The sequence below is a fragment of the Sinocyclocheilus grahami genome, unplaced genomic scaffold (assembly GCF_001515645.1).
Source record: "Sinocyclocheilus grahami isolate Dianchi unplaced genomic scaffold, SAMN03320097.WGS_v1.1 scaffold1333.1, whole genome shotgun sequence".
In the NCBI taxonomy this organism is placed as follows: domain Eukaryota; kingdom Metazoa; phylum Chordata; class Actinopteri; order Cypriniformes; family Cyprinidae; genus Sinocyclocheilus; species Sinocyclocheilus grahami.
In genome coordinates this window covers 151,986-176,604 of record NW_015506512.1, presented here as the reverse complement: position 1 = coordinate 176,604, position 24,619 = coordinate 151,986, and the positions used below count along the sequence as shown (strand labels likewise).

Sequence of the window (24,619 nt, the reverse complement as noted above, 5' to 3'; positions counted from 1 at the left end):
TTAACAGTGTTGGGCAGTAACGCATTACTTAGTAGCGTGTTACTGTAATTTGATTACTTTTTTAGTAACGGAGTAATTTAATACGTTATAATTTTCAAAATAGTAATTAGAGTATATAGTTACAAGCCGAGGTCGCTATACGTTACTGCCGTGTTACATTGCTGACAGAATGCAGTGTCTTATGCTTTTTATCTAGATTGTAAAAAGGATGTAGCACACGCGCTGTTGAGTCAAGTGCCAGTGGATTAGAGACCTGCTCCCGCGAGACCCGACAAGACTTGATAGGCAAGTGCAGAGACTCGTGTGTGTGTGCAGGATGCGGGAGAATAAAATTATTCACGTGACTCCCGCAAAATAGAAATATCTAATCATAAAATATCTAAAACAAATAAATTGTTATTCATCTATTGCACAAAAGCAACATGAACTAATATAAAATATAAGCGATTAACAGGTGCAAGCATATGTAGAGTTTCTATTTAGGCTATAACACTTGTTTGCAGTGTTGAGCAATACAGTGCTGAAATTTGTTCATGAATCCTCTCATTATAACACACGAATTGTAGACATTATGAACGATTCATTATGCATATATTTATTGTGTTATAACAGAGATTTGTGAGATATTATAAAGATGAACTGAGATTTCTTTTAGAGATTATAAATGCAGCGCTATTTGCTGGCATTCTGTCATAAGAGCGTTTTGATTGGTGGATTAAAAGCTCACCGCGATTGGCTGAACGGAACATCCTCCAAAAAAAGATATTAATGAATCTGCCAGGAAGGTCTCAAAAACACCGCACACAAATTCAAAAGCAGTCCACGCACATGTGGCGATTTGCAAATGCAGATTCAACGATTCATAAATATATGTAACATCATTCATAAATGGTTGATGGAAATTAATTAAAGAAATGTATACAGTGGTGTGAAAAAGTGTTGGCCCCCCTCCTGTTTTTTTAATTTTTTACATATTTGTCACACTTAAAAGATTCAGATCATCAAACAAATTTTAATATTACACAAAAATAATGCAAGTAAATACAAAATGCAGTTTTTAAATGATGATTTCTTTTATTAAGGGAAAAAAGCTGTCTAAACCTGCCTGTCCCTACGTGAAAAAGTAATTGCCCCTAAATCTAATAACTTGTAAGATGCATTTGTGTGAGCATTTGGGGAAATATTTATGCTTTTACTCATGTATTTATGAATTGTGTTTTGAATTTACGAATCAGATTTTGTAAATGTAAATTGTGCTGTGCATTTACGAATTTTGTTTTGCAAATGTATTATTTTTGAGGCTGATCTGGCTCCATATTGTTAGTATTGTGCTATTGTTAGATATGTCCCTATTTTTGTACTATGATGCTCTCGGAGATACTGTGTTTCATTTCTTCCTGTAGGGAGGAATGACAATAAAAAGTACTTGACTTGAATCCAACTCTTTAACGGTGTAAATAACTCAGAATGCATGAAATAGCGTTAGACCCCCGGGGGGTTGTTTTAAACAAAACAAACAAAAAATATATTTGATTCACTGCAACCCTATAAATGACAAGCGGTTCAGAAATGTAATTGAATTAGTGAAAAACAGTTTCATTTTGGACATTTAACCAATAAATGCACTTAGATATACAAACAGATTCTGCAAAAAAACATTACTTTGTCTGCCCATAGTTTTGAAACAGAGAGAAAACTGCCTGCAAGAAATGTCTGAGAAACTATATTCACCATGTTTGGAGAGCTCTTCCCAAACCTACATTTAGAACTTAAATTGACCATTATTAATCAAATCCTTCAAGTGATGATCATGTTTGTCAGAATAAATCTTAAGATATTTCCCCCAGTATCACAAATTAAATAAATACATAATTATATCTTTAAAAAACAATGGGTATCTATAAAGAAAATTAAACCTGTTATACCATAATAAAGCTTGATTAAAATGAGTATAATCGTATGCATGTGCTTACTTTTTCTTTTCTTTAGATTTTTGATTGAAATATGACAGGCTTCAGATTCACCATGTTAGCTTTTAAGTATTCCGTTTTTATGCTTTGAATGTTGTCATAGCATTGTTCTCATTTGTAGTAGTGAGGTTTGTTCATATGCCATTTTTCTTCTCTACCTACTTCAGATCACATCTGTCTGCAACTTCTTCACCTACATTCGCTACATCCTCCAAGGACTTGTCAAACAACAAGATGGTAAACTAATAATTCATCTCTCTTATAGTCTCTTATAGAAAGTTTCCCTTCTAACACGTACATGTTGCTGTTTTGCCAAGCAGAGCAGATGTTCTGGGAGGTCATGCAGCTACGGAAGGAGATATCCAGCGCCAAGTTGGGGTACTACAAAGATGAACTGTGAACAGAGCCATCGCAGTCATGGGAACGCCATCGTCTTAACCCGGCCACTCCTTGACATGACGGAGTTTACTAGTCCTGTCAGTGTGGCTTCCCAGGGACCACCACACCTCATTATATTTATTGAAACAGAAGGAGAAGAAGACACTAAAGCATGAACTGTAGCTGGAGGTTGTGTTCTCTCTGAAGAATCTGCACAATGAAGGATGAAACAATCAAATAAACGCGTCTCAACCTCTCTTAGATTGATATGTTCAGTGCTGTAGCTAGCTGTGTGCTGTTGTGTTGTTATATCTGGAATGTTCTGTCTATATTCTCTCGGACCACTGTGTATTTCCTCATGAGTCTCATCTAGCCTCCTTCATTTTGATTTTAGTGCCTTTCTGGAAGCCTGAATAAAGTTGTGCACCTCCAGAGGAGAGTAAATGCTGGTGTTTGTCCTAGTGACTTCTCAGAGCCACAGCATGTGAAGATACATGAAGACTTTTTGCTGCTGTAAAGGGCCGTTCACATCAAGGACGATAAGTATAACGATAACCATAACTATAAAAATGTAATAATAATTCCAATTCTGATTGCCTGTCAATGTTTTTATCATTCATGAGCTGGAAAACGGGGATAGTTTTTACGATCTTTAGATTCTCCTGGAATATGTCTGTTCAATAGTTCACGTGGTGAATCCATTGTTTATTCGGGTCTGTTCGAGACAGAGATCCTACATTCTACATCCTGGTTGGAAAAGCCATGTTGAAGTCATGTAAAATGCATATAAAGACACTTTTATCCGCTATGTTAATGAGCTATATTAGAATAATTATGATATATGATGCTCATCTATTAATTTATTCAAAAATACATAATGCAATTTAACACATAAAATGATTTTAATGCCCTTTTATTGTTACGGGGCGAACGAGACGTGAGACATGCGGATCCAAGTGCAAGGCTTTATTTACAAAAGCGTGGTCAATAAACAGGCAAGGGTCAGATAACACAGGTATATCACAGGCAGGACAAAGAATATTCCTAGGGCTAGTGTGGGTCTTCGATCGGCGAACAGTATCCAGAGGGCTTGACAAGAGGGTACACAAGCAATAGTCCAGGCGAGGTGCAAACACAGTGCGAAATAGCAAGACAAAGGGTTAATCCAAGATATGTGGCAAGAATCAGGAACCAGGAAAACAGGCAAGGCAAGGCAACTAGACTAAGAAAACTAGAGCAGGCTCCGTAGAGTAGCTATCAGCTATCACAGTGATAAATGCTAAACAATACTCGGCCACTTGAGCAGGATCTGAGTGGGTGTTATACAGTGAATGTGTGATTGGTTACCGATGTGTGCAATCAGTGCAATGGATGATGGGATATGTAGTCCGGGATGACATACAACAGTTTGTGTAGTGTGAGAGTCAATGTAACGGAAGGGTGACCTCTGGTGGCGATCGAACGGAAGTCCATGGACAGGATTCGTGACATAGCCCCCCCCGCCCCCAAAGAGCAGCTTCTAGACGCTCCTAAAACAGTAAAATCCAGGAGGGTGGTGGAGCAGAGGTGGAACAGGGGGAGGGATGGAGGGCCAGGTCAACGTGGAAGTGGAGAGACCGGGGACTGAGGCAAAGTTGGCAGAGCAGAGCACCAAGGCAGAACTGGCGAAGCAGGAAGCCAGAGTGGGGCCGGCAGAACAGGTGGAGCTGAGGACCACCACAGTTGAGCAGACGGGTACAAAGATACCCACGGCGGAGCAGAAGACCACTAGAGCAGAACAGAAGACCACCAGGCCATAGCAGATGGAGCTGAAGATCACCACGGAGGAGCAGATGACCACCAGGCCGGAGGAGACAGAGCAGAAGACCACCACAGAGGAGCAGAAGACCACCAGGCCAGAGCAGACGGGACAGAGGCCCACCAGGGCAGAGCAGAAGACCTCCACGGCGGAGCAGACAGAGCAGGAACCCACCAGGGCGGAGCAGACGGAGCCTGGGACCCATGGCAGAGACTGGGGCCTAGGGAAAACAGAGACAGACAGCACAGGCAGTACATTCATGGTCTCAGGGACCGAGGCAGGGAACACAAGAAGTTCATCAATAGTCCCCCTGGTGACCATTGAACGGGCAGACAGCTCACTGATTGAAGCTGGATAGGCACACAGTTCACAAACAGGCTTACTGACTGGGACTGGCAAGGCAGATGGTTCAACAGACACATTAGGGAAAACAGAACATGCAAACAGTTCATCAGTGTTCTCTATGGCAGTGACAGGGTTAAAGGTGGGTTTTTGGGCTGTGACAGACTGGGCAGTAAACTCAGTGTTAGTTTCATCGTGAGTGACTGAACAGACAGACAGTTCAATATTAGATTCATGGACTGTAACAGGACATACAGATAATCCAGAATTAGGTACATGTGGGAGTTGTGGTCTGGCAGATAGATCAAGACCGGGTGCATTGATTGAACCTGGATGGGTAGACATTTCAGTAAGTGACATTAGACAGGCAGACAATTCACAGTCAGACTCAGTTGAAACAAGACAGACAGACAATTCAAGACCAGATTTGACTGTAGAATTTAAACCAACAGACAGTTCACTGTGGGATGCATTGAGTGACACTAGATTGGCAGACAATTCAGTGATTGAAGCTGGACAGACAGATAATTCAGAATGAGGCTCATTGAGGGAAACTGGATAGATAGACTGTCCACTAGGGGTCTCTTTGGCAACGACAGATGTAATGGGGCAAATATAGAGTTCATTTATGGTTTTCATGACAGGGTTAAGAGTTCACAGGTGACCTTTTTGGCTGTGACGGACAGGGCTGAGAGTTCATAGGCAGCCTTTTTGGCCAGAACAGAACAGGCAGAGAATTCACAGACGGCCTCCTTGGCCAGAACAGAACAGGCAGAGAGTTCACAGACAGCCTCCTTGGCCGGAACAGAACAGGCAAAGAATTCACAGACGGCCTCCATAGCCGTGACAGGACAGGACGAGGATTCGCAGACGGCATCCATAGCCATGACAGGACAGGACGAGGATTCGCAGACGGCCTCCATAGCCATGATAGCTGTGATAGGACAGGCAGAGTTCATAGATGGATACCACTGACACCTCCGGAGATTCTGCAGAGGATGCTGCCACCTCTGGAGGTTCTACAGTAGTAACATCAGGAAACAGGTAGAGTTCATTAACGGTTCCTTTGACCGCGATGTGACAGGCTGAAGGTGCATTGCTGGGCGCCACCACTGCGCAAGGAGCTGAAGCAAGCACCGCCACCTCGGGAGGTTCTGCAGCATGGGCCGCCACTTCTGGAGAAGCTACAGTGGGCACCATTGCCTCGGGGAACACGGCAGTGTGCGCCACTACCTCAGGAGGATCTGCAGCATCAGCCGCCACCTCGGGAGACATCACAGTGGCCGCCGCCGTCTCTAAAGTTTCAGTGGTGGTGTACGCAGCCCAAATACACCATAAAGCGATCCCCATTGTGGGAAGCGCTACAGACTGGGGAAATAGTTCAGGAACTGGAGGGCTTGAGAGCGCTGAGCGAACAGACGTGACGTGACTCTGGATGATCAGATGTGATGTGACGTGACTCTGGATGATCAGCTGTGCTGTGACGTGACTGGATGAATAGCTGTGACGTGACGTGCCTGGATGAACAGCTGAGACATGACGAAGCTCTGGCAGATCAGCTGAGACTTGACTTGACTCATGAAGATCTGTTGTGACTTGACTTGACTCATGACGATCAACTGTGACTTGACTTGCCTTGCCTCATGAAGATCAGCTGTGACTTGACTTGACTCATGAAGATCAGTTGTGACTTGACTTGACTCAGGAAGATCAGCTGTGACTTGACTTGACTCATGATTGGCATAAACTGGCGCTCATGGAGATACAATTGTCCTGGTATCAAAACAACGGAATTATTTAATAATTGTTTTTTTTTTTTTTGAAAATTCAAAATGGCTGGAAAATTTTCAGATGGAAGACTGTGTCATATGGTGCAGCCAAGGAATCAGAGGGGGGGGGGATTGTTTCTAGCCCTCATGGTTCAAAAGTTATTAACATGAGTGCAACTTTGGACAATTGGTGACGCTAGAGGGATTGAGTTGGAGAATCCAATTGTGATAAAATTGCTATGGTTAATGTTCAGACTCTTCTGTCAAATTTCACAACTTTTCCATGTGGTTCTATGGTTTGCCATAGACTCAATAGAAGACAATGACTAACCTTTGATGCTTCCCCCATAATAATGCTTAAGATGTGTACACTCAAATGCGTTGTACGGTCTAATGAAAGGTGTAGGAAAAATATGTTATTACATTTTACATGTGGTTAGACCATATGACAATTTCATAAATTGAGTCAATAAATTGAAACAATTCTTGAAAAAATATATGTAAACATTTTTCAAAACCAAATGAAACCATCATGAACACAGAGTTCAATTTTAAGAACTTGACTAACTAGATTGTTCAAAGATTGTTGCTTTTATTTATCGTGGACACCATTTGTCATTGACCTTTATTCAGGTTGTTATTAATAAGTATATTAATGTAACTATGATTATTTGTGTATTTAATCAATCTGCTGTTGCTGCCATTCATAGCAGGTTTTAGAACACCCTTTATGCATGATACAATTACTATAATGCACGGCCTCTTGTGTGCTACTGCTTAGTTAAATAAGCGTCACTTTACAGTTTTAATTTCATATTTGAAAAAAAGCTAAATCCACATTTAGTTCACTTGGCAGCCATACAGCCATTCATAGAGCATTACATTTTCTGCAATTCATGTATGGACAAGCAAATCATACTGCTGTTTTATCATTTATGAAACCACTGAAATACACTTAATACATAAACTGTTATGAAATACCTCTTGGTTACAAAACATTGCAACAACAGTTATTGCAACTATATGTTAAACTGTATGACTGGCTAAGTATAAGCACTCAATTTAATCGGTGCTCTCATTGAATCATTAATGCTGTTGAAGCTCCATTTGCTCCATTATTCGTTCCTGTCAAATGAACAGGTGTACAAGATGTCAGTGATCTATTTGCACAGAAACACACCCATCAATCCCTTCGGTTCTTATAGCATGTCTGTGTTTGATTACCTCATAAAGCAAACCTTCCTTTATGGCCTGCTACAGGTGTTTGCTTGGCAGTGGGTGGATTTTGCCTTTAGGGTCAGTGACCAAAGTACATGCGAGACAGCACGACGACTGCCATTTTCATTGAATAAGAACCACTTTTTCTGTTTCTATATACATTATTAATTATTATTTTAATGTAAGAATACATCTATCTATGGTGTATTTGGAGTTACTGATGGATTACACTTGAGCTGTTTACTAAATGGGTCGAAACCAACAGAACCAACATCTACATTTTGGGGGAAAGGTAGAACCTTTTTTTTTTGTATAAATGAAATCAAAATGTATTGCTATCAGTTAAGGGTATGGTCAGTTTAACTATATTTGCATCGTCATGTTTATTATATTAGCAGGTTGTAGTAATGATTTTAGATAGCTGGTTTTAATGATAAGATAATACAAATGTAATTAAAATATTTTTGTTGATCTGATGTGTATGTGGCGGAGAGTCAGATTAGCTAAAATGGCTGCCGCCATTCCAGGCCATGAACGGTTTAAGCTTGCGTTAAGAGGGCATACAATTTCAGTTTTGTTCTACTTTGACTTTGTAATGTCTAAGTTTAGAAGCATTTCATATTTGTTGAAGGAAATGGAACCAAATGATTGTAACAATATTACTGAATATATCAATAATGTCATATTGTGAGGTGGACCAGTATAAAATGAATGCACAATATGGGAGATCATGAGATTTTGTTTTGTCACATTACATTAGAAGCACAATGAAAAGGAAACCAATGTGGTTGTGAGTATGACACAGACTGCCAATCTTAGTTTCTCTAAAGTGGGGAAAGGTGAAGCAATTAGTATTTAGGCCAGTTCATGCTATCTTTCCATGTCTAAGATACAGTCTGTCCTATGTTGTTCACACAGTGAACTTTTACAGTAGTGAATTTAACGTAACTGGTGCTAAATGAACTTCAGAAAACCTGGCGTTGATCCAATGGACGTTCTTGGAGAAAATGAGGCTCTGCAGCAGTTTTTTAATGGTAAGACACCTAAACAACATTCACTTGATTTACCTTACAATGTTCTTAGTTAAACAACTACTTTTGCAGGTTAGGAGTATGGCCGTAATGGAATTGTTTTGTATGTATTTTTAACCACCTTTTCACGTTTAATGTACTGTATGTCAATATCATCCATTGTTTCTGTCAAAATTACATAACACTGAAATCTGGTTACGAACCAGGAATTTGTTATGAATTTATCATGCCATGCAAACAATGTAGATTAACAGCTATAAATGTTAATATTGTATGGAGATTGTGTTTTACATGGCCTTCATATCATATCTAATATAGGGGGCTGTAATCTACACAGTATGTAGGTACAGTTTACCATCAATAGTTCAAGGCCATGGATCTATAAAACCAGTTAGAACAACAAATAGATCAAGGCCATACGTTCATACATATGTTCACTGTTTCCTTGCTTTTTATTTGTCTATACAGAATATAATTTCTAAAATTCTAGAATTTTAGTTTTGTATTATATTATTGTACAGTGTGTTGATTTTATGTCCGCTATGAAACTCTCTCAATCTGGTACTGAGTGTTTGGGTTTGATATCATCAGTGCTTTCCTTTAGACTTTCCTTTATGCCATTTTCAGGTTCTGGTGCCATTTCTTGATATCATGGTGATTGTAGTTAAGCCTGTTTTGTCTTGCTGAGGCACCACAAGTTTATTCTCCTCATCCTCTAGAGTGGCTCTTCGAGAGTGGATTTGTTTTGCAGTCCATCACCTGGGCCGTTTGTTTGGAGTGTCAGTGGATGCTTTAGGTATCTGATATGGTGGCCAGTGGAAGCTGGACCAGATCGTTTGTGTATTTTAATAGGTTCTTTGTGACCATTTACTTTCTTGGCATTATTGTGGTGTCCAGGTATTTGATGATGTGTGACACAGAGAGATGTTTGCAGATGCTTGGAAATTTCTCAGAAGTGTCTAAGCCAGAAGGACTTAACTACAAACACTGTTCAAAAAGATCTCAATGCTGAAAAAAACAACTTCAGTTCCTATCCAACTTATTTTAATGTAAGCAGTCACAGCCATTTATAACTGGAATATGCAAGGCTTCTGGTGTCAGCCACTTTAGAATTTTAGCTGTACATAAACAGTATGTAAAGGTGTAGTCACATGAACAAAGGTTCATTGTCCATTGTCAACAGAATAGTAGTTGAAATGTATAAAGCACAGCTTGCACAGAAGTCACTTTCAAAACAAGCAGCTTTCTGTTGGTCAACACAGCAAATTCATGTGACCAACTTGAAAATGAGCTAAATCTGCATGGGGAACTTTTTCACCCTCAAGAGAAGTAATGCCAGGAAATTTTTGCAGAGCATGGTAAATTTGACCACACATTTATGCCACTTAATGTTGCAAATTTGGTAACATCAATATGTTAAATGATAGCTCAATCCACTTCTTTGATGCAATAGAACCAATGAGTAAAATAAAAGTAAAAGTAGAGTAAAAGGAAGTAAAAGTCTAATTTCTTCAAACCTCCTTCACAAAATTCATCACATGAGGGGAAATTTAAACAGGAGAAAGTATTTTAAAGTTTTTTTCCCCCCATCAGGACAGGATGTGAGTGGTGTATTAGAGAGTGCCATGGTAGACACCAGTATTCTGGAGCAGTATTTGAGCAATGAGACAGATCCCACTTTGTGAGTTCTTTCAAATATTCCAAGTAAACTATTTTCACGTAAAGTTCACTTAACCTCCTCTAAATTAAAAGTTGACATAGAACATGGTTATTTTTTCTTTTTAGCATGTTTTTCTAATTTCTTAGCATGTTACCTGAGTCACCACCAGATTCAGGATCAGAGCGTAGTTCTCCACCACAAATACCAGGTGATTTCTTCTCTGATCTAAAATCCCAACCTCGAAGTTCTTATATTTGTTATAATCATTAAACCATCTGTCTTTTCACCAGATTCAAGACGGTCTCCTGAACAAAGCCACCAGGACATGTATAGCTTATCAGAAGACACCATCCCTCTATCCTTTCCCTTCAAAGACAGGAAACAAGAGAGCTGTGGTGGTGCAGGACTCATGTATGATGTTGGCAGACCCCTTGGGAAGCACGTCAAAGCCTTTTCATCTGCTTTGCTCCCTCAGTACAGTCTCAACACATCTGAGAGTTACATACAGGCAACCACGTCCCATAATGCACCTATCCATGGTGTAACACAGTATACTCAGTGCCCACCAATGAGTCTTCCGCCAGGACATATGCCAGCTAATGCTGCTGCGGCCTCCTCATGTGTGCCCCATACTATGTCCCCAAAGACTATGTACCCTTATATGACCCAAAAACATGACCAACATGTAGGGTAAGGACTTATGTGTGCTGCATGTGCTGTTCTGCTTCTTTATGCAGTTCATTCAGTATATTCACAATCTTCAGTGCTTGCTTTAACAGAAATATTTCACACGAAAATAAGAAAAGAAGAAGGTCAAACTCTTTTGAGGGGCACACAGAGCAGCGCAGGTGTGCTGACCCAGTTTGGACCAAACCACCATTCGGTGAGTATTATATCATGTGCAGAATATTTTCGTCCTATCTGAGGTGACCATGTTTTATTTGCCAGTCTATAAATGTTGCTTTGTTGCATAATAACCTCCCACGAACTGTACCCAAGTCTGCCTTAAAAAGGTGGGGTTTAAATCTACCTATTATTTAGTCTGAATTACTAGGCTCCAATTCTAATAGAGTGTTGCCGTAATTAAGTATTTTTGTAGGCCCTGGTTCCCTCATCAAAAACCCAATAGTATTTTCCATTGGCTTTTGTTTTATTGCAGAAAATAAGCATTGTGACCAACAAAAGTTTATGATTCTTACGCATGATGTTAATATTTATATGAACTACACTACGGTCACATAAATGTCACCACCACTAAGTTTCCAACAACTCTTTCAGTCAAAACATTCCACTCTATCACTCGTTTCACTCTTTCAGTATTTAAAAAAAACATTTCACTTGAAAATTGGAGTTAGAATAGTTTGCATGAACATGATTACAAACACGAGGCTGTGAACATATATATACTGTACATAGATGCCTCATTGTCAGCTGTTTTTATGGGCCTCAAAACGTAAGCCATCCGCCATGTTGGAGTGGTCAAAGCTGGTCCGTGAACACTCAAGAGTAGGTTGACTGCATATGCAACTGTTGTTATATGCATGTATAAATATCTATAGACTTCAGCAGATAAGTTTGCTAAACTAACACAATACAAGACGTTAGCTAACATGACATAAAAAGTTTACAGTTGAAAAACCTGTAATATTGAGTAAACACATATACCATATACTGTAATATTAAGCTAAAACACAAATCAACATATCACCTGTGAAAAATTATCGATCTAAATCTCAGTAGTTTTTACAACCAGAGGATGTGCAATGTTGTGATTCTTGGAAAACTCAGTAAAAGTGGATTTTTACTGTGAGTGATGACACGTTGACTGTTCCAAGATGGCGGACGTGTCAACGTGTCTTCCTGCAGCAGTCTACGTGCTCCACCTGTTTGGCAAGCATGCACATGTTGGTGCTTGTTCAATTACGTCTGTGAGGTTTTCGCTTCACTAAAGGATGTTTGCTTGTTGTCAGGTCCAACCTTTATGCAAAGTGGAAAAACTCACAGTGTATTCTACCATTTAGTGAAAAGGATATAACTGTAAAATTTAAGTTAAGTGTAAAATGTAAGTTATGTTACTTTCTTCCCCTTGGCAGCAATGATACAAGCCGGATTTGTGAGTAATTTTCCCTTTTTAAGAAGGTTGAGAAAATGTTCTTCACCTTTGGCCTTTGAAGTTAAGTCCATACTACAACTCAATGGAATCTTATGTCTCAGATCTCGACCAAGGGGTAAGAAAGCTGGGAAAAAACTTTATTCGTCCAATTTGTTGGTAATCGTCCAGTTTTATGTCAAACTATAGAAGGAACTGTCTAAGCTGACTAAGCAAAGACTGTTTACATCTGCCCGTTGCTGTCATCCTGAAAATGTAATTCACATAAATATACATATACGTCAACATAAACGAAAGTCATCTATGCCTGGTTTTCTTCTTTCTAATGTGCGTTCTCTACGCCATAAATTCGATGAGCTGCACAGTATAGCAGTGAACAATAATTCAGCTATTATTGCCGTGTAAGAAACAATGTTGATATTCCAGATCCATATGTACATTTTCATGGATATTCACTGCACCGGCCAGATCATGAGGGCAGTGGGGGAGGAGGAGTTGCAATGCATGTCTGTAACAATATTTCACAGAAACGACTGACTCGTTTAGAGGATGTTGCACATGAAGCTTTGTGGATCTGGTTTCAACCCAATCATCTTCCCTGAGGGTTAAGTTGTATTATTACACAGCTCTGTGGAATACATGATTCTGTTTGGCCAGCCCTGACATTCCGAGGTATGTTATTCCTCGATAACAACTGGTAAAAGCTGACAACACAGGCTCATCCGGGTAACTGAAGTTGGCGCTATACGCTTGCTAGAAACAGCTTTTCTTGGTGGAAGCTTTGCGTTTGATTAGCTAATAAAATATTAAAACTCAATTCAATATTATGTGTACAATTTTTTAATTATGTCATCCTGGTATCGCTGACTCACTCTCTCTTTTCATGCAAACGCAGCTGCTGCCATTTAGCAACGATTGTTTTGTACACTAATGAATTATAAGATATAACAAACAAACTGGTAAGATTATAAAACATTTTCGTCATAAATCAATATCTGTTATTGCCTTAATTATTTATGTGGTGAAATGTTGTGTAATTAGTTGTAGCAAATTAGCTTAAAAGGGAAATGTATATAAATAATTACAGTTAATTATGATTAATTACAATTATTTATATCAGCTGCCAGTAGTAACTGTAGCAGAATTAAATTGCCCTCAACTAATCTGTTCATCCAGCGAACATTCAGTGTAAGTTCATATCAACTTTAGGAAAGGATATTTCCGTGGCCACAGAAAATACTTTCATACAGTATTAATGCATTAGAACATGTAGCAAGGATCGAAATCGTAAAGGGACATTAATTTGCAAGGCAGAATCAGAAACTTGTGTAATTTGTGCACAAGAGTTTTATTAACTAAACACTAACACAAACTAGTCTAACAAACAAACAAACATACATACATACACTCACGCGTACATACAAAAGGGGAGCGAAGTGGATGAAAGAGATCATTAGAAGAACAGGGAATGAAGCTATGGAAAATGAGTCAGTTAACCACCTGAGTGAAACCATCAGCGCCGTTTTAGAATGGGGTCTACAGCTTATACTACACCTCTGTTTCGTTTAGTTAAATGTACGATACTTGCATTGCCTTGGCCTGGAACGAGCGTCCGGATACAGTCTCGGGTGAAAGTCTTGATGGTTTGGAGGTTCGGTGGTGTAGGAGTCGTGATCACCTTCTTCCGGGTTTGAACAGTGATGAACTCCAAAAATATGTTATTCTGACTCTGTGGTGGTCGGGAGAATTTTCTTCCAGATGAAGATGATGAAGAGCTAAGAGAGACGTCAGCTGAGATCCAAGGATCGTTGGTGAATGTAAAGACAAGGCCAAAGCCTGGCGCAGACTTAAGGGTTACAGAAGCGTTCTAGCTCACATCCTCATCTTCTCAGAATCTAACAGAACTGCAGACTGACTGAGGCGGGTCACTGATGTGAGAGCCTCCTATTGAGCTCACACCTCCGGGAGGTCACAGAGCCAATGGTGACTTTCACTTTTGGAGGGAAAGTTTACGACTCTTTGTCTTAGAGCATGGTATTTTGCATATGTAATTTGTGTAGGATCTCTGTTCGAGAACAGACCCAAATAAACTATGGATTCACCACGTGAACTATTGCACAGACATAATCCAGGAGAGTCTAAATATCTCCCCCCCCTCTCAACCACCATGAGGTCTAAACTAATCACCCCATCACATGACGCCAATATTCTGGGTCGACTTCCTGTCAACCCTTGTCGTTATCTCCTCAGAAGAATTGGAAGAGTGATGAAAAGCTAATCCAATCAGGAGACAACAGAGATCTTTTGTATCAAGGACTAAAAAGTTATTTCACAACATATAGTTGAGAGATACCTTGTGATCGCACAATGTATGGAACTATTATATCCAACAGGAAAAGGACAAGTAAATTAACTGACGCCCTCAGGCCTGCAAACACAGGATCTATACGTGACTATCACATGACTCTTGACCACCTGGTTCCTGCCCTTCTGAAACCCAACTGACTCGCGTTCTTTTCTTACAACAAAAGAAACAGAACCTTGCATGACGATTTTAAAAGACAATCATTTAAAATAATTTAAAAGTATAAAAGGGCAATACACTCCCAAATAATATGCTTTCTGTTTGATGTGTTATTGGAACCTATGGTATTTTAATCTTTGCCTTATAACTTTTCCTTTTAGCAGATAAAGCATTTAATATGTGTGTAAGATATGTGAAGTTTAGTGTTGAATGAAAGCTTGTTTTCATTCGCAGAACATTGGCGTGAATGAAAAAATGATATTCAGCATCATTCTCTGGTGATAATACTTTTATAAGAAGTTATTAAAACCTGCAGAAATACTTCCCACGGGGAGCATGTGATTCGTGCATGACAAAGGAACAGTATGGGGCGTGGTTAAGGCCCTGCAACAATATCTGATTGGAACAATCGCTTCTGGGATGGACCAAAATCAGCCTGCTTAAAACTGGACACAAAGCCGTCTTGGCTTGCTGCTTGCTCTCTGGATCTTTGGTTCTTCCGCCTTATTGATTGCACTACAAAGCGCTCACAGCCGTAACATCGGTACATATGGCAGAAATGTACGGAAAATCAATTAAAGACGTAATCTAACAGACCATGAACACTATTAACAGCAATTATTTTTATTATCTGTGTTTTTGTTCTGTCACTGTCATTCTGTTACACTGTGGAAGCTTCTGTCATGAAAACAAATTCCTTGTATGTGTAAACATACCTGGCAATAAAGCTCATTCTGATTCTGATTCTAAAGATAAGCCAAGTCTCTGCTTTTAAGAGTTTTCTCAGGTTGAATTTAAAGAGCTCGTAGAAAACGAGTATTAGAACTTTGGGAACTTCATGCAAACGCAGCAACTCATTTCCTGAACCTTTTGTTTGTATGTGTGTGTGTGTGTTTTAGCTTAGTTTAATGTGCCATAGAATAGCGAATAAACTTTTGTTTCATTTATAAAGAAGTATTGTCTTGTGTCGTGTATTTTAAAATCAAACTTTGCCCAGATCCTTTGTTACCTTGCTCAAAATTAATAAGATTACCATTTTGTTTGTGTTGTCCCTGGCCACGAAGTAATATGAACAGAATTGTTAAGATATACTGATTTTAATGCTCGCTGGACGAACCGTTGATAAAGTATAAGCTCTAAATTTTGAATCAGATCAACTTGAAGAAATCAACATCGAATCTTTAAGAATCGATTCCCTAAAAGCTAAATCCTTAAAGTACTACATATCATGGTGGAGTAAAACAGCGGGCAAATTTGACTTAAAGAAATTCATAACACCAAGTCATTTTGTGTATTTGTTCTATTTTTGACCGGAAGAAATAGATCAGAGATAGAGGAACAGAGTTTTGTGTGTTATTGTACCTGTTATTATGGCATGGCAGAGCGTTTTGGATGAATGAAGTGCAACGCGAGTTGTTGTTTAAAGATGTGAACTGCAGTAAATAATTAACATTTAAATGTTGTCTGCTAAAACAGATTAAGTCGCTTTGAAAGCGCACAAGAAAGAAGCAAGCGTGTTCCTCATTTTCCTTTCTTTCAAAAGGCCTTCATAGTTTGATTTGTAGTGCGTGTCCCACTTCTGACCTAACTATGCTAACGTTATGTATCTCCCTGGTTTGAGAATATTAGATTAGCTAACTGATACTCCTCTGCCATTTATTCACTAAAAACTAGTGAACTTGAAACGCGGCGCTCAGAAGAGAGTGTCCGAACGTTATTTTATGGGAGAAATGTGAAATCTTGAATTGTGGTTAAATCCCCATGTGTCTTTGTCTGTATAAATAGACTAACACAAAGTGCTTAGATCCGCCGAGATCTACAATAACGTTATTGTATTAATTACAGAAAATCTGTAGATTAATTTACCTCACTCTAATGAGTTGAGATTGTTCAGCGCTGTAAGATAAGAACCTCAATAGTGTTTTTTTTATTTTTATCTCCTGTGATGTACTTAAAATGTGTATAACCATAGACTGTGTGTAGCACATGCTAACTTATTGCAGGGTACGTTGTCATAACCCGGAAGTTCTAAGGAACCTTTTCCGGAGTAACTTTCAAGTGCGCAAGTGCAGTCCACCAGCTCCATTTTTGAGCAGTTTGTAAACAAATAAGCCTAGCATGAGCTAAGCTAACTGAAGTTAATGAGTTTGCATTGAAGCCTAGGCAAAGCTATTAGCATAGAAGGCTAGCGGTTAGCACCTAGCATTTTGTAGCCTACTGGTTTGAATGCAGTGTATTTTGCAGCATGTTTTGAAGTGTTGAAATGTAATCAGTTACATCAATTACTCATTTTTATCTCTCTTTTACACTTATTCATCTTATCTTTCTTCTCCTCTCCTCCCATTGAAAAGAACGTTGACAGATGCAAACTTAATAAACCTTACTGTACGCGATTTTAACCAACCATCAGATTAGCGATCTCACTGCTAGTTTTAATCATGGTCGTTTAAAGGTTTGTCCTTCCCCCTTCAGCTTGTTTACTATACCAGTTTGAACGCTGTTGTTTTATTAACAATTAATTATGGTTCTCGTCCTCATTACTTTAATGCTACGTTGTGATTGATTCCATAACTGCTCTTATAATTTTAGTGACATCAGTAGATATTATTAATTTGATTTGAAATCATTAATTTAATTTCATAATTAATTACAGATTTGAAATTTTAATTTAATTTCATAAATTAATTTCAGTTCCTGCTTCCACATAGCAACAATATTTACTGATTAATTTAATTATAATTGCTCTTATAATCTAATGACAACAACATTAGAATTTTTAATCATTAACTATCAATAGGGCTCTGACATTTTTAATTGCATTTGTAAGTAATTAAGGTGGTACGGATTAATTTAATTATAATTAATATAATAATTATATGATTGTAATAACATCAGTAGGTATTAGTAACTTGCTATCCTTAGGGATTCAAAATTTCTAATTTAATTTAATAATTAATTACAGATTTGAAATTTTAATTTAATTTAATAATTAATTACAGTTCCTGTTTCCATATTGCAACAATATTTGCTGATCAGTTCAATTGTAATTGCTCTGATAATTTTAATGACAAACATCATTAAGATTTTAATCCTTAACTGTCAAATAATGCTCTGAAATTTTAATTTCATCTGTAGCTCATTAGGGTTTGGGTTACCCTGCTTCGAGATACTTACTGATTAATTTAATGGTAATTGCTGTTATAATTTAAATGACAAACATCATTGGGTTTTGATCATTAACTATCATTATTGCCCTGAAATTTTAATTTCATCTGTAGCTCATTAGGGTTTGGGTTACCCTGCTTCGAGATACTTACTGATTCATTTAATAGTAATTGCTCTTATAATTTGAATGACAAACATCATTGGGTTTTGATCATTAACTATCATTATTGCCCTGAAATTTTAATTTCAGCATTGGTTAATTAGGGTTTGGGCTTCCCTTCTTCAATGATACTTATTGAATTATAACTCAATTATAATTGCTCTTATCAATTTTAATGATGACATCCTAAAATTTTAATCATTAACTATAATTTCTAATTTGAAATTCGAATTTCATTTGCAATCAAGTTCTGGTTCCACCTGTTAGGCCGTCCTTTCTATCCTTCAGCTAATTAATTAACTCAGTGCAAATTTTCATAGGTTTTCCCGTTGGCTTAAGCCTGTTAGTGGGTTGTGCGCCCCCTAGTGCTTGGTCGTTGAAGTGACGGTTGTCTTGGTGAGTCAAAGTGAGCAGAGCCACCTGTTCTGAAGTAACCTGGTGTGGGCTGGGGGTGAAACCAAATATTTCCGTCCTAGTATTGCAAGTGAAGGCACACAGTGAGGCATCAGCAATCGGGCATCGGAGGAGGAGTCAACAAAGGCTAACTGGGCGAAGGTTTGGATATACCACCCTGTCGGCTATTGACGAGGTACGTCAGACTACGGTGGGTAGCTTGCAGGGCTTAGCCCCATTCTCTTTTCAGGCCAGTTAGTCGTTGACGCGCCTCACCCGAGTGTTGCCCGGTTGTGCTAAAAGCCGTAGCTGTTTGAGAGGCTCACTGCAGTATGTGAGGACGGAGTGTCCGGTGACCTTACAGGAGCTCACTTGGTGTGCTCAAGCAGTGGGCCCTGCCACTGGACTCCACTGGACCAATTTAACTCACCACCAAGCCTAGTTTATAAGAGCACTGGCCCATCCAGTTAGTAAAACCCCAAAAGAAAATTAGGGTTTTACTCAATACTTAGGTTAGTTAGTTTTATCCTGCTAACACAGCAAAACCAAACCCCTAAGTGTATCGACTCAACAGCACCACCACGCTGTCAACCTTGTTATTCGTTCTAACATTGGGAACAAATCCTCACTCTCCTTCTTCTTCGCTGTCTCTCTGCTGCTTTCTGCTAATTTGACTACTGCGTCTGTTTGCTGGGATTTTGCCTGTGGAGAAATCATAAAGCAGAGAACTTTAGCAATTGAACAGGTATTTGTGAAACTTGAGAACGTCGGTTCAAAATTGACTTCAGAGACAAGAACAGCAGAATCAAAGCCCTTGAAACTCACCTGGATGAGTCAAGAAACGAGATCAGCCGCCTAACACGACAGCTCGACTACATTAAAGAGGAATCTGATAGTTTCAGAGAGGAACTCAAAAATGCCTACGAATTGCACCGTGAGCCGTCAAGGACACGACCCCTGCCGAGCAGGACTGGGTCACCTGTTTCTGGACTGACGCATGAGCAAAAGGGGGAGGGGCAGTGATGAAACATTCACCATCTCCCTCTGAGGAACTTAGGGAACTTAGGGAAGAGGAACTTAGGGAAGTCGTGGCCTAATAGTTAGAGAGTCGGACTCGTAACCCAAAGGTTGTGGGTTCGAGTCTTGTACCGGCAGGGATTGTAGGTGGGGGGAGTGAATGTACAGCGCTCTCTCCCACCTTCAATACCATGACTGAGGTGCCTTTGAGCAAGCATAAAGCATAAATAAATAAAGCATAAATGGCTCCCCACTGCTCTGGGTGTGTGTTTACGGTGTGTGTGTGTTCACTGCTGTGTGTGTGCACTTTGGATGGGATAAATGCAGAGCACTAATTCCAAGTATGGGTCACCATACTTGGCCTCATGTCACGTCATGTCACGTCGCACGGTTTGGACATAAAAGACCTCGACAAGCTCGCCAGGAACATTGGCAAATTCACCCCAAGTGTGCCAGGCAGCCAGGATGTCCAAGCTTATCTCCAAGATATTGATTTCCATCTGGAAATGAGACCTAACGTCACTGACAAAGATAGACTCTATTTGCTCCGAACAACCTCCAGCCCTGAAGTGCGCAGTTTCCTGGACCGGCAGCCTGCTCACACAAAGACTGATTACCAACTGCTCCTAGAAGCTCTCATTAAAGAGTTTGCCGACCCTGAGTCCGAACAAGGACTAGTGGCTGCCCTGGAGACGAGACAAGGACGTCATGAACCTCCTCAAGCCTACTACAGTCGTCTCAGATGAGCATACTTCGGAACTCGCAACGAACCTGACATGGAGGACGACCTGAACTTCAAAACTCTCTTCCTAAGAAACCTCCATCCTGGAGTAAGCCACCATCTTGGCGTTCTCGCATGTCCACGAACAATGAATGCTCAGCAGTTGCTAGACTTGGCACAGAAAGCCTACGGCAAACAAAAGATTGCCTCAGAAAAGGGCGCCAAAACCCCAGCATTTCTTGACTTCAACACTCAAAGTCAAGGGCTGGCTCTAGAGGGCGCTCAATGCCAAGACAGCGCCAAGCCGCCACCCAGAGAGTGGAATGCACCCTCGCCCAACACAGAGCGGGACTCCCATGCTGGTACCCGACCTAAACAGAGGTATGACCGCTGGGATGGACTGCGTGGACGACAACGCTCACCTGGACGTCACTGGGAGAAGTCTTGGGACCAATCAAGGCCTCATGAGAATCATTGGGAGAGATCGTGGAACCAACCGAGCTCATTTGGAAACTCAAGAGGGAAAAACTTGTGGGAATCCAATGGAAACTCCAAGGGAAAACGACAAACACACCCTGGAGCAATCAGCCCAAGGAATCGACGAAAGAATTCACAAAGATTCCAAGCTGACCGAGCTCAAACTGAATCCACACAAGAACAAAAGACATCACCGTGTTTCGACTCACAAGAAGATGATGATGAAAGAGTTCTTCCAACGAAAGGAGGAGGATCGGAAGTGGGAAAAGAAAGAGAAACCAGATTCAGCCTGACTAGCAGCCAGACAAGAAGGCAGTGACCAGCTGACCCAACCAGCCACAGAGAACAGCACTCCTTCACCTCACTCTCAGAAAACCGTAACCACCCTAACTTCAGATGGACAAAAAATCCTACCTGAAAACCCAGCAACAGAGTTAGACATTAACTCAACACCTGATGCTCCAGATCACAGCAGTGTCCAACAAACACTTGCTGACGAAACCACTCAAGTTCCTGGAAGTGCTGACTTGGTCGTCTGCCACTCCTCCGAAGAACACCAGATCAGTCCTGACATCCTACCTGTCTCATCCCAAACTCCAGTCCCTCAACTCCTGGGCGACCTCATTGAGAAAGGTATAGCAAGAAAGTTTTACCTCTCCATCATCATCGAACGCCACATCAAAGTCAATGCTCTTCTCGACACAGGGGCTGACGTCACCCTAATGTCGACCAAACTCCTTGAAAAAGTCCAAGAGAGAACAAAGAGGTCTAACGGACCCCTCAAACTCCAAAGGTGCGAGCTAAACCTTCAAGCATATTCCCACACGGGCCTACAACTAAAACATATGGCCCCAATTCACCTAACTGGGGGACCAATGGACCTCGTTCACCCAGTATACGTCTCACCACCAAACACGTATCCACTCCTCATTGGAAAAGACCTGATTAATCGCTTTGAACCCTTAATAGACTTCAAGCACCTAAAGATATGGACGCAAGTCCGCAAGCCTCTGCCCTTCCAGTCAGTAGACTCCAACGAGTCGCAGTGTCAAGCCACAGACACCGCTGCCCCTTCACTGACTAATGATGCAATGTCAAAACCAGGGCCAGGGCCAAGCTCAACTCCAAGCAGCAAGAACCTGGACCCTTTCCTCTGCTCACTGCAGGCGCCGGACTCAGACTCGGGCCCCCTTCGAATCATGACTGCCATAAATGTCCACGACATTCTGACACAGCACTAGCCCTGTGGGCAGAGAACTCTGCTATCAGCCTGAAGCTTTTCAGAGTATTGAAACAAAGACAGCTCCCACACGGGCCTACAACTAAAACATATGGCCCCAATTCACCTAACTGGGGGACCAATGGACCTCGTTCACCCAGTATACGTCTCACCACCAAACACGTATCCACTCCTCATTGGAAAAGACCTGATTAATCGCTTTGAACCCTTAATAGACTTCAAGCACCTAAAGATATGGACGCAAGTCCCTCTGCTCACTGCAGGCGCCGGACTCAGACTCGGGCCCCCTTCGAATCATGACTGCCATAAATGTCCACGACATTCTGACACAGCACTAGCCCTGTGGGCAGAGAACTCTGCTATCAGCCTGAAGCTTTTCAGAGTATTGAAACAAAGACAGCAGAGCCTCCCACATGTCTCAAGACACAACCGCTTCTCTCTCAGTCCCTGGTCGATAACTATGGCTACCTCCAAAATCATCTGCGCTGTGGACATACGATGGAACAACAGACACCTGAGTCACTACTTCCTCGTTGTCCTCAACCTACCTCATGACATCTACATTGGAGCAGACGTCATGGTCTGTATGACGAGAGGGGCGGGGCCGAGAGCCGTGGGAACGGAGCGAGGCCGGTGGCGCATTCGCAATTGCTCCACCGGCCTCGCTCCGTTCCCACGGCTCTCGGCCCCGCCCCTCTCGTCACAGTCTGGCTCAATGCCTGTGTCGACATCATGAACGATGTCATATAGGCTCCCCTGTCGCGACAACTGACCACTGCAGTCAACCTCAAGAACCTTCGATCTGGTCAAACAATGCCAAACACATGCGCCATGATCAATGATTAAGAAGCTACAATACCTGCCTACAGCAAGAGTGTCAGCGTCCGCCTCAGCATGCGACCTGGCCAAACTCTCAGTAGTAAGCTAGGCTTCTTCCAATCTTCCAGGACCTGCCTAAGACTAGGACTGACCTTGGAAGCCACACCTCTCATTGAAGTGTCATCTCGTGCTGTGTATGTGTTGTTCAACAACTGTACATCCAAAGACATCCACGTTCTCAAATCCAGTCACCTGGGATGGCTCATCAACCAGGCGTTCCACGACTTTGAACTAACAGTACCTGTCATAGGCCCCATACCAGCCCAGCTAATGTCAGACGAATACAATGACACCGTAGCATTCACAAAACCCCATGAAATCATTGCCATCACTTCTATTCTGCCAGTATCCAGAGAAAGCGTCTGCCGTTCAGAACTAACAGATGACACTCACCTCGCTGTCTACGCCGTGTCAACATAGCCTGCGACAGAATCACCTACACAGGTGACCATCAAGGCCCAGAGCCCCTCAAATGACTCAACAATGGAGGAACACTACGCCGGGTTCAATGCACAAATCCAACAGATCCTGAGTGAGGCGGATGCCCTCCACAAGGACGCAGATCGCCAAGGACTCAAAGAGGTTCTGTACAAGTACAAGGACTCCTTCACAAAGGACTCCCTGGACTGTGGCCTGACCGACATCCACACGGTGCGCATCCCGACAAGCCCAAAAGCGCCACCCACATTTGTGCGACAGTACAAGATTCCAATAGCGTCATATGAGGAAGTGCAAAAAAATCATAGACTCCATGTTGGAAAAGGGGGTCATCCGCCCCTGTAACAGCACGTACTCTGCCCCGATATGGCTAGTTATAAAGCCCAACGGCAAATGGCGACCCACCATTGACTATCGCAAATTAAACCAGCAAGTATCCTTATCGCGATGGCCTATGACTCAGTTGGCCCAAGAGATTCCCAAAATCAAAGGCTCAACGATCCTTTCCACAATGGACGTCGCCTCTGGATTTTGGACGATCCCGGTCCACCCTGATGACCAACACAAGCTGGCATTCACCTTTGCCAATCGACAATACACCTTCACACGGTGTCCCTTTGGCTATGCCAACTCACCAGCTGAATTCAACATCTTCCTAAACAAAGCATGCCCTGATGCCAGAACGAGAGGCAACCTCGTTTACCTGGATGATGTTCTTCTGAAAAGCTCGAATGTGGCAGACCACCTCGAAGAAATCGATCATGTCCTGAACCAGCTGGCAACGGCAGGAGCGAAAATCACCCTCCACAAAGGACAATGATATAAAACCAAAGTGAACTATGTCGGCCTGCTCGTCGGACGAGATGGCATCGAACCACAGTCCAGCCGCACCCAAATCCAAAACATAACGACACCCGTTTCTGAACTGCGAAGCTTTCTGGGGGTGTGCAATTACTCAAGACAGTTCATTGAAAACTACGCTGACATCGCACGACCACTTACCTCCCTCCTGAAAAAGGACGAGCCCTTTGTTTGGTCGGAAACCCAGGACACAGCTACAGTATCTCACAGAAGTGAGTACACCCCTCACATTTTTGTAAATATTTTATTATATCTTTTCATGTGACAACACTGAAGAAATGATACTTTGCTACAATGTAAAGTAGTGAGTGTACAGCTTGTATAACAGTGTACATTTGCTGTCCCCTCAAAATAACTCAACACACAGCCATTAATGTCTAAACCGCTGGCCACAAAAGTGAGTACACCCCTAAGTGAAAATGTCCAAATTGGGCCCAATTAGCCATTTTCTCTCCCCGGTGTCATGTG

General features: G+C 41.3%; 3 protein-coding genes across 6 annotated transcripts in view; 2 read left to right on the top strand and 1 right to left on the bottom strand.

The window, feature by feature from the left end:
- Positions 1 to 2,780, top strand: part of rab3ip (RAB3A interacting protein (rabin3)) — a 58,398-nt gene extending 55,618 nt beyond the window's left edge. For all 4 annotated transcript variants that reach the window (XM_016255387.1, XM_016255386.1, XM_016255385.1 and 1 more), the window contains 2 exons: positions 2,138 to 2,207; positions 2,291 to 2,780. In XM_016255387.1, coding sequence (XP_016110873.1) covers positions 2,138 to 2,207; positions 2,291 to 2,370 — 150 coding nt within the window. In that variant the 3' untranslated portion in view covers positions 2,371 to 2,780. The remainder of the gene's footprint in view (positions 1 to 2,137; positions 2,208 to 2,290) is intronic.
- Positions 1 to 24,619, bottom strand: part of LOC107569319 (gastrula zinc finger protein XlCGF57.1-like) — a 190,339-nt gene that overhangs the window by 91,297 nt on the left and 74,423 nt on the right. The gene's annotated exons all lie outside the window — the stretch shown is intronic.
- LOC107569318 (myelin regulatory factor-like protein) overlaps positions 8,448 to 24,619 on the top strand; it is a 46,739-nt gene continuing 30,567 nt past the window's right edge. Inside the window, exons 1-5 of the mRNA XM_016255380.1 lie at positions 8,448 to 8,509; positions 10,100 to 10,187; positions 10,313 to 10,374; positions 10,457 to 10,856; positions 10,946 to 11,049. Of these exons, the coding sequence (XP_016110866.1) occupies positions 8,464 to 8,509; positions 10,100 to 10,187; positions 10,313 to 10,374; positions 10,457 to 10,856; positions 10,946 to 11,049 (700 nt within the window). The 5' untranslated portion in view covers positions 8,448 to 8,463. The remainder of the gene's footprint in view (positions 8,510 to 10,099; positions 10,188 to 10,312; positions 10,375 to 10,456; positions 10,857 to 10,945; positions 11,050 to 24,619) is intronic.